Here is an 11,279-nt window from a genome sequence, read left to right as displayed (position 1 = left end):
TGTATAGCCCAGTGCTTAACAAAAATGCTGAAGAATATCTATGCAGGGGACCAAACAAATTATAAGCTTTAGAACAAAGGCATAAATGGATACAAATACATGTAAACAATGGCTAAACAAACCTCTTGCAAAATGAAACCATAAGGCCTTTATTATCACTGCTGTTCTGAAGCAGAAAGAACTGGCAACTGTGAAATAGAACCTTTTTCTTTTAATAAAGAAGTGCACAGCACTGAAGTAAATGTCACAGTGGTAAAAGACTGACATCAGAAGGATAATGGCAGTACTACATTAAAAGAAAGAAAAAGAAAAACAGAATGGCAGTAGACCAATACAGCTAAAAGTAAGGCCATTTTGTAATGTTGCTGCAGAATTTCTCTTCAAAGAGAGGCAGCAGATTATGTTATTTATTTTAACATAAAATGTAAAGCACTTACCTAAGCTGGCCATTCCAAACATTCTATAAAAATCCCATTCTTTAGCATATCGAATTATATCAGCAGGATCATTACTTTGGCTCGAATCTCGAAGTTGTGACCATCTCAGATATGCTTCACAAAGTAAGCAAAATATGCAAAGCTTCCAATGAATCTAGGAAAGCAAAGTAATTAAAATAATAATCAAATGTCTGTGAATTAAAAGGCACATAGTAACAAACATGCACTGAGGGTGCTGATTGGTCTTTTGAGAGGGTACATCTTCAGCAAAGCCCATTCAAATGAAATCTGAGAGGATCAACATTTAGACATCTCCACATACCAGTCCCAACATGTGTCATGGCATAATGCACAAGCCAGCAAAAGCGTACACATCTCTCTAAGCCTTCTAGTTCCCATCATGCCACCACTGGGCACCTTCCTGCAAATTAAGAACCAACCATGAAAATTTGACACCCATTTTCTTAAACAAGTTAATACATATGCATTGCTCCACTTAAAGAGGCAGCCCATAGTCATGCTGGTGAGACAACCAGACACAGGGAAATGGAAGAAGGGTATTCCTGACCTACCAAATGGGGCACTGGATGACAGACAAAACAAATGCTTCCATTGTTTATTAGTTGCTCTAGGGCAGAGCTTTCCTTGTTTAGGTAGAATTTCAAGCATGAAGCAGCAATCAGCAGGGTAGAAGGAGCTAAACAACTGCACAGTACAAGGAGCTAAACAACTGCACAATACAGAGAGTTGAATTCCTGGAACTTTTACACAGGCAATCATACATTTATATAAATGAAAACAAACCATACTAATATATTTTAGCTGCAAACATTATACACTACTTATAATCTATCCAGGCACTGCCAGCCAAACATTACACAGCTCATTCAAATCCTGACTTTTTTAAACCTCATTCCTCCTCCAAAACTTTATTATGCATGTATTGTTCCCACAATTCCCTTTTTTCTATGTAATTTGCTCCTACCCTTTTCTAAAGATTTCTTTTCCAGTTATTTTATCTTTATTACTATATTCACTTCCTCTAGTACAGTTGGTTTAGATTTTGATTTCCATTTTCTACTAATTGCTTTTTTGGCAGTCAGCATAATTAGACTCAGTAAGGCCTACTATGTCTGTGGGCAATTCCAATTCTGTATCATAGCTAAAAAAAATCATTCCCTTAGTTATACCAATTTGCCCACCCAGTATTTCTGATAGAGCAGACTGCAGGAAATTTTAAAGTTTGCCAACTCATTATACTCCCAAAAAATATTCTCGATTACCTCTTTCCTCTCCATCACACCTCCAACATTTGCTATCTACCGGTGGAAAAATTCTTTCAAGTCTATTTGGAGTATAAAAATACCTAAGTAAATACTTCTAAGAAAAGATCCTAAATCTTCCAGACTTTGTTGCGTGTCTGGGAGACATACATCTATCCTGCTACTGTTTCTTTGCAAATTGCTTATCCAGTCTCTCTTTCCCAATCCTTCCTAACCTCCTCTGATTGATTCTTATAGTTATCACACAATATTTTACATGTTCTATTAATGTATCCCCTTTTTAACGGCAGCTTCTGCTCTACATTTAGTAAAAGCTCTACCAGGGTTGGTCTTTCCCTTTGGATCCCCCTATTTCTTTCTCTTTGCTTATACTCTGATATCAATCTTTGATAGAGAAGGCAATCTCTAGCCAGCAGTCCGAATAAAATTATTGGCCTCTTCCCATTGTATTATCTTTCCCTCTATTTGCTTCCAATACCTTGGTTCCTTTGCCACTTTTCTCCAATAATTCCCAGCCCCCTCTTGCCTGCTGTCTGTATCCCTAATTGCAGTCATCCCTACAGACAAAATTTCCTTTATCCATTCTCCTGGTTTAGGTCTTAGAATACTTTCAGCTACTTTATGAATATAACATTCTTTATGGTTACTGTTATTCTCCTTAAGGATATGCATCAGAAATCCCAGTCTTTCCTTGTTTCTTGAGCCCCCTTCCCCCCGATTTTGGCATCCTCCCTCTCCACTTTGAATTACAGCTTTCTGCATGTGCTATATATAGGAGCCTTAACTGTGTAGTTCTGAAATACCACTTCAAATCAGGTAATCCCAAACTGCCTTGTTTTACTGGAAGAATCAGCTTATCTCACTAGACTCTTGCCATCTTCCCCTCCCAGATAAAATCATTCAGTTCTTTACTGTTTGCTAGTCACAACTTCTTCCCTGGTTGATAAAAATATGCCTGACCTGTGTATAAAACTAAAGGGACTAAAAACATTTTAACTCTAACTCATTGTATCTTGTTATCCATATCCATAAAATACAGCCTCCAATTTCACAGTTTTTGCATTGGCTTTTGGTTAGTGTCGTCCCACATATCCTTAGCTGTCACACTTCTATTTACCATGTTCCCATAAATATTGATATTGTTAAACCAGTTTGTTGGGGGGTATATAGTTTACAGTTATTGCCTTTGCTTTAGCTTCGTTAATTTTGCATTCCAGAAAGACTTGAAATTCTCTCAAAATGTTCCACAACACTGAGATGTCCTTTTCTGGTTTTATCACATATAAAATATTATCTGCAAATAAAGCCAGCTTTTTTGATTACCATGCCAATGATATCCTTGAACTTCTGAGTCCTTTATTTTCTTTGACAATGGTTCTAAATATAATGCAAATAAAGGGGAAAGAGGATAACCCTGCCTGGTTCCTCTACTCAAACAGAAATTAACAAAAGGAACCCACCCACTTGAATTTTCACCTCTGATCTCTCACATATCCTCCTAATCAATCTTATAATTTTATCAGAGAATGCAAATGTCTCCATTGCCCTGCTCATAAAATCCCAGCTTACTCTGTTGAATGCTTTCTCTGCATCAAGACCCACCAGTAACAGTGGTATTTTCGTATATTCTGCTTCCCTCTGGATCATCATTGCTCTGTTAATGTTGTCACATGTTTGCCTCCACTCCACAAAATCAGACTGATCCATATCTATCAATTTTGACATCAACTCTGCCATTCTTTTAGCCATTGTAAAAATAAACACTATGATAATGGTTTAGAATTGAAATGGGCCTATATGAAGCTGAATCTGATGGGTTTTACCCTCTTTAGGTATTACAGCCACCACCACTTTCTTCCAGGATGTTAGTGCTTCCTCTCCTCTTAAGATACTGTTAAACAAAACTTTTCAGATATTTATCAGTTTTTTCCTGCCTAAGCTTCCAAACTTCCACAGGAATAACATCTGTTCCTAGGGACATTCCTGTATATTGGTAATAGATCACCATTTTTATCTTATCTTCTCCTATCCTAATTCCTAGTAACTGAACCTCACCTACCTCTAACCTTGGCATATTTAATTCTTCCATAAACATTTCCATTTGTACATTTTCTTGATTTCCATATTTCTCTGCCCTATAGAGATTTTCATAAAATCTCCAAAATATTTCTAGGACCTCTACAGGATTCTTTTGTTATCTTCCTTATTACACCTTCTTAAGCTTGTTGACAACCCTTTCTACTTTCTGTTGCCTGAGACATTGTGCTAAAAGTTTTTCTGCTCTGGAGGTATTATCAAATAACAGTTGCTTAACAGCAGTCTTTCTGAACTCACGTATATTATTGAGGTAATCCTTTATTTTCTATTTAGCATTCTGCAATTGTTCCTCTTCTTATTTTGTGAACTTCCCACTAATCTGCAATAATTTAACCTTTGTCAGTCCCTCTCAACAATTGTTGTTACTTCTTAACCATAGAACTACCAACATATTCACCAAGTAAACAACAAAAAACCGAAAATAAAATGATCTTGGTGAAAACCCAGCTGTGAATGAGCAGTATAAATAACTGTATTAAATAATAAAAACAGTTGAGCGCTTTCATCCCTATGTAATGGGACCTCATCAGAACTAAGATAACACAAACCATTCATCTTAAATACATTAAAAAGTGGGTTAACTACCCAAAGCAAATGATCAGTAATTCAAAAGATTACAACTCATCCAATCATAATCAAGAGAAAAAAAATAATAATAAAGATAAAATGAGACTGCAGGCTGTAAAAACAGTTAAAATATTTCAAAGTGCATACAGTTAATAAGCACTCTGCCAGTTTCCTCCAAAAGAAACTAAAATCTATTTACATAGAAATATACATGTTAAAAACACTAATATATGTAAAGAATATAAAAAATAGATCCATAATTTTTTGTAGGTGGTTGCTAAAATCAATCAAGTGGTACTAAAAAATAATACTGCTTATACATTTCATACATATAAAATTGGCCACATTTCATACAGGTGTATGCTGCTGTAATGAGTCCAACCTGAAGTAACCTAGAATAAAAATAAGAGAAAATAATTTTTACAGCTTAGTCACCCTTAACATTAATGCAGTAGTAATAAAAATTGTGTTATTCAGCTCAGGTTTTTCACTAGCATTCAAACATAGCTGCAACAAAAGTTCTTTTTATTCTATATTATACTCCCATGTGCCGCCCCAAGAAAAATGTAAACTTTTTTTTGCTCTCTCCACAAGTAATCTTATGTCTGTACAATGTCTTAAGCTCCTTTTTCTGGCTAATGTCATAGAGATGCTCATAAATTCTCCTTCATAAAGAACACACTGTGTTTCCGACATAAAAGGAGAAACAAAAATCACACAATGCCAGGTACACTACACCTATACTTTTACAGTTAAAGCTCTGTTTAAAATGGAAAGTATAATTTAAATTAGGTAACCTGATCACCTTGCCTTCATAAATATAACCAACTACATTGTTTGCTAGATTCACATTTTATGGTACCTTTATTGGATTCTATACTAACATTTAGGTCTGCAGCTACAGCACTATCAATTTTTCCTTTTAAGTTAATATATTTCTTATATAAAGTGATAAAATATGACAGCCACCAACCAATACCAGAACCTGGGTCCACTAAAAAAAATTGCAAAGCACAAAAAATGCACAAAAGGATCCAAGGACGACCAAAAAACTCCAAAATAAATCCATCTTTAATGAATAAGAATAAAAGCATAAGCTACTTCATCAGATGCATATCACAACTAAAGGATCAGCTCATTAAATACACTAATTAAAAAAAATCACATGACTAAAAAGCTTGCTTTCTTAAATACATACATCATAAAAAAACACTCAAACAATATGTGCATATGCGCAAAAGTAAAAAACATCCAACATTCTATGTAAAACATATAAACATATGTCAATAAAATAAATAATATAATAATAATGATTCAAGATAAATAAATGCCAGACGATCTTCTGTTCAATGGTCTGGCTCCAAGTTTAGGTCTCAAAGGTACTCTGTCATTCAGACCATGTCCATAGTCTCCACGCAATCTAACTATCCATTTGGCTTCTAACTGTTCAGTTTGATTCCTAATATCACCTTTCCTAATGCTCTCAAAGGTACGTCCTATCACCATAAAATTAAAAAAATGAGAAATGTCTGTATCCACACTATGCTTAGATAGAACACTAACTGCATCACCTTTACCTACATGGTAATAGTGTTCCTTAATCCTATCTGAGTGCTCTATCAGTTTTACCAACATAGAATTTCATACAAACTGAAGAGTGAGCTAAATAAATCACATGAACACTACTGCATGCCACAGAAACATTAAAACTATATGTTTTATTTTGATCAGGATGGTCAAATACACCAGTACTGTAAATATCAGACTTGACAATGTACACCTGCGGTAGTACATCCATGACCCATACTAGGTGACATATTTCTTGGGAACCATAGATGTCTCTTTAGAGACTTCATATTCTTATACACAAATCCAGGTCTAGTATCTACTATAGCTCTAATGTCATTGTCTGTAGTCAAAATGCCCCATTGTCTTTCAATAATCTCTCTATACTGTTTAATATCACTGAAATAAAACAAACATAACTTTAATTTATCATTCTTCTGAGGTGCAGCTTGCAGACTGCCGGTATACTTTTCACCAAAGTAGGGTCTGGCCCTACTCGTTCTCAAACCAGACACCAACTCAATATTCTCAGCAACATCATTTTGTGCATAGCCCCTAGCAGTAAAGGCTTCCATTAAAGAATTGGTTTGTCTGGTAAATTCTGAATCTTTTACATTCAACCTTGAGGCTTTATAGACCTGACTCCTAACCACGCTTTTAAACACATGTGGTGGGTGCATACTCTCATTATACAGAAAATGATTACGATGACATGGCTTTCTATATAATTCAGTCACGATACAACCATTTATATCACAAACTACTCTAACATCTAAAAATTCTACAAAATCAACTGAACTTTATGAAAAAAATTCAGAAATGAAGTAGTATTATTAACACAACAAATGGACTCATGTAAAGCTCTTCAGTAAACAAGTCATCTTTTATCGTCGATTTGTGGACGATATTTTTATTTTATGGGAGGGTCCTATTGAAGCTTTACATGAGTTCATTTGTTATGTTAATACTACTACTTCATTTTTGAATTTTCCTCATAAAATGTCAATTGCTTTTGTAGAATTTTTAGATGTTAGAGTAATTTGTGATATAAATGGTTGTATCATGACTGAATTATATAGAAAGCCATGTCATCGTAATCATTTTCTGTATAAAGAGAGTATGCACCCACCACGTGTTTAAAGGCGTGGTTAGGAGTCAGGTCTATAGAGCCTCCAGGTTGAATGTAAAAGATTCGGAATTTACCAGACAAACCAATTATTTAATGGAAGCCTTTACTGCTAGGGGCTATGCACAAAATGATGTTGCTGAGAATATTGAGTTGGTGTCTGGTTTGAGAACCAGTAGCACCACACCCTACTTTGGTGAAAAGTATACTGGCAGTCTGCAAGCTGCACCTCTGAAGAATGATAAGTTAAAGTTATGTTTATTTTATTCCAGTGATATTAAACATTATAGTGAGATTATTGAAAAACAATGGGGCATTTTGACTACAGACAATGACATTAGAGCTATAGCAGACACTAGACCTGGATTTGTGTATAAGAATATGAAGTCTCTAAAGAGACGTTTATGCTTCCCAAGAAATATGTCATCTAGTATGGGTCATGGATGTACTACCGCATGTGGACATTGTCAAGTCTGATATTTACAGTAAACTATCCTGATCAAAACAGAACACATAGTTTTAATGTTTCTGCGACATGCAGTAGTGTCCATGTGGTTTATTTAGCTCACTGTTCAGTTTGTATGAAATTCTTTGTTGGTAAAACTGATAGAGCACTCAGAGGTAGGATTAAGGAACACTATTACCATGTAGGTAAAGACGATACAGTTAGTGCTCTATCTAAGCATATTGTGGATACAGACATTTCTCATTTTTTTAAGTTTATGGTGATAGGACGTACCTTTGAGAGCATTAGGAAACGTGATATTAGGAATCAAACTGAACAGTTAGAAGCCAAATGGATAGTTAAGATTGCGTGGAGACTATGGACATGGCCTGAATGACAGAGTACCTTTGAGACCTAAACTCAAAGCCAGACCATTAAACAGAAGACAGTATGGCATTTATTTATCTTGAATCATTATTATATTATTTATTTTAATGACATATGTTTATATGTTTTATATAGAATTTTGGATGTGTTTTACTTATGCGCATATGCATATATTGTTTATGAGTGTTTTTTATGATGTATGGCTTTAAGAAAGCAAGCGTTTTAGTCGTGATTTTTTAAAATTAGTGTATTTAATAGAGCAAAATCCTTGAAAGGTAAGACACCTTTGATCATTATAAAAAAAAACTAAAGCTCTAAAAAAATCATCCAAGGGCAAATTTTGAGAAAAATCGCCAAGGACTCTAAAGACAATCATAAGGCCTTCTTTAGCTATGTTAGAAAAGGAAACTCCCAGATATGCTCAGAATTAGTTCAAAATGATGTGAAAATTACTGAACCTACACACATTGCTAACATACTGGCTGACAGGTTCAGTGCAAACTTCTCCCCCAAAAGGAGGTGAGAACTGCCTCACTAAGGCAAAAAAATTAAACCCACAGTTAGGACAGCTGTTTAATCTTAGCCTCACCTCAGGATCGTGCCAAGGGTCCCACTTCTGCCTCCACAGACCCTGGAAATTACGCCCCATTAGCTTGACAAGCCTTATCTGCAAAGCCATGGAGAGGATCATAATGGAACTCATAAATAAAGACATAGGGAACTTGCAGACTTTGACCAACCCAGTTTGCTGGCTTTGTCAGCAGAGAGATCCTCCTCTTAAACTTGTCACTTTTTTCGAGACAGTCACCAAGGCCATTGATGAGGAAAGGCAGTCCATACAGCCTACCTCGACCTGGCAAAGGCCTTCGACACAATACCCCACTCAGGTATCATCGAAAAACTCATCAGCTTGAATGTAAACCCATACATCACAAGATGGGTTGCAAACTGGCTAAGTGACAGAACCCACAGGGTCAGAGTTGCTGGAGCCATGTCAGACTCAAAGCCTGTCACAAGTGGTGTCCCACAGGGCTCAGTCCTGGGTCCACTCTTGTTCGGCATCTACTTTTCTGAAGTACAAGCAAACACAGGAGGGTTATGGCTGACAAAGTTTGCAGATGACTGCAAACGAAAACACATCTGACACAGATATCCTCCAGAAGGGCCTCACAGAAGCGGATAACTGGTGCCAGAGCCATGGCCTGAAGTTAAAATGCATAGTCATACCAAAACAAGGTTACCTAGCTACCATATAGGTGGCAATCCACTGAGCACAGAAAAAGTCATCAGGGATCTGGGGACCCAAGTTGACAGTAGCCTTTCGTTTGACACTCATGTTGCTAAAGTAGTTAGGTAAACCTTCTATATCGCCCACCTGATCATGAAGGGATTCACATCTAGATCAAGGAGGTCATGTACTCATCACTCATTAGACCTATGATTGAATGTATCTGACCAGACACCTGCTGCAGCTTGAAAGGCCCCAAAAGTTGCTCACCAAAAGGATAAAGGGTCTCAAAAATATGCCTTATGCTGCCCGACTGAAAGAACTCCAGCTCTATTCAGTCTCATACTGCTTGCTCAGAGGTGACCTGTGCCTGACATATAAGGCCATGTCAAACCCAGATTTGATGAATATGCTTCACCTCAAAAAATCTAGATCCCTCAGAACACAAGGGCGGAGACTTAGACACGGTTATAAATAGAGCGTGCTGGAGGGACAGATTCATCACCCAGAGACTCCTATGCTGTGGAACAAAATCCCGGTACATGTGAGGCAGAGCAGGCCTTGTTCAAGAGGAATCTTGACCAATGGATGGGAGATTGCAGATATACCCCAGGGATTACTTCAGTGTCACTGCTTGACAGAGGCACAGAAAAATGATAGGCATAGTTTTTATTCAAACTAAAGGGGTGGCGAAAGCCACATAACTATGGGCTAGGCTTATAAATGCCCTTGGGCAGATAGCCTAGTATGAACCTATGAACCTATAATGAGCTGAACCTTTAGTTGTGATATGCATCTGATGAAGTAGCTTTGCTACAAAAGCACTTATGCTTTTATTCTTATTTATTAAAGACGGATTTATTTGGGAGTTCTTTGGTCGTCCTTGGATCCTTTTGTGTATTTTTTGTGCTTTACATTTCTTATATGAAAAATGGGACATTTCCCACCTTTTCTCAACTTAGAATCACTATTGACAACTTTCTAATTTGCTTAAACTAAACTAATGATCATATTACTTTCCTGAGTATATTTAAGCACCAAACTATTGTGGAAAGGTACCTTGGTGCTTTTCATAGAACAACTCAATCTTTCCTGGTGTCCCCAAAGTGGAAGTAACTTAGAATTCCTTCCCCTATTAATTTCATACTACACCTCATCAAGTAAACTTCTGGATAGTCTCTTTCCAAGACTAGGAATGTCAAAAACTCTATTTCCTCCTGAAGATCACCATACTCTGAAATTATCCTGGCTAATCTCACAATTTGGCCCTTCACCAAACTGCATTTCTGCTTAGAGGGGTGGCAGCTACCAAAATGCAAGTATCTGTTAGAAAATGTGGGCTTCCTATACAGCTTTTTTTCATATGCTGAAACCTTTTTCCAAAAGTACATCCAAATAATTAATACAACTAGCTAAAACATTATAAATAAAAATCAAAAATGTAGTAGTACTATTTAAATAATCTTTAAAATCCTTTAACTCAACCTCATCACCACTGCAGATTAATAAAATGTCTTCCAAAAATCTAAAACGGGAAATGAGATACTGCTTGAACAAAGAGGGGAACACAGACAGGCTTGAACTCCTAGTACCTCATGATGATATCCAAAAAATAAAGGGGCACAAGCAGCAGTCATTGCAACGCCACTGTCCTGTCTGATGTATTTGCCCTCAAAAACACAGAATTATTACTCAAAATAATTTGCATAAACTCAGACATCATATTAACCATACCACTGTCAAAATCACTGTGAGTGTTTACAAACTCCTGTAACCAGTCAAGTCCCATGTCATGTGGGATGTAGGAGAATAAATATTTAACGTCAGTCATGACTAAGAGCCAGCTCTTATGGAAAAACTCAGGTTTAATGCTACTCAAAAAGTCCCATGAGTCCTTAAGAATGCAACTAAAAAGGGACCGCAAGGTCTTAATACTCTTGTCAACATATACAGCCAAGGGATGAGTCCTGGAACCAGAAGCAGCCACAACAGGCAAAAGGAGTGGATCAGAAATATCCTTATGCACATTAAGTATACCAAAAATATTTGGTATAACTGGGTGCTCTACTCTTACTTCTTAACCACAGCTCTCTTTCTTTCATTTCCACCCTATTTTAAACTCTTCAGTTTTATCTCACTCCCT

The 11,279-nt window shown here is 36.5% G+C and overlaps 1 protein-coding gene across 1 annotated transcript in view; it reads right to left on the bottom strand.

Annotated features, from left to right (window-relative positions):
- ARV1 (ARV1 homolog, fatty acid homeostasis modulator) overlaps positions 1–11,279 on the bottom strand; it is a 391,241-nt gene that overhangs the window by 281,502 nt on the left and 98,460 nt on the right. Inside the window, exon 3 of the mRNA XM_044063690.1 lies at positions 438–591. Coding sequence (XP_043919625.1) covers positions 438–591 — 154 coding nt within the window. The remainder of the gene's footprint in view (positions 1–437; positions 592–11,279) is intronic.

This window comes from Protopterus annectens, chromosome 1.part0, assembly GCF_019279795.1.
Source record: "Protopterus annectens isolate FY-2018-M chromosome 1.part0, PAN1.0, whole genome shotgun sequence".
In the NCBI taxonomy this organism is placed as follows: domain Eukaryota; kingdom Metazoa; phylum Chordata; order Ceratodontiformes; family Protopteridae; genus Protopterus; species Protopterus annectens.
Note: the sequence above shows the minus strand (reverse complement) of the source record. Positions and strands in the feature narration are given on the sequence as shown.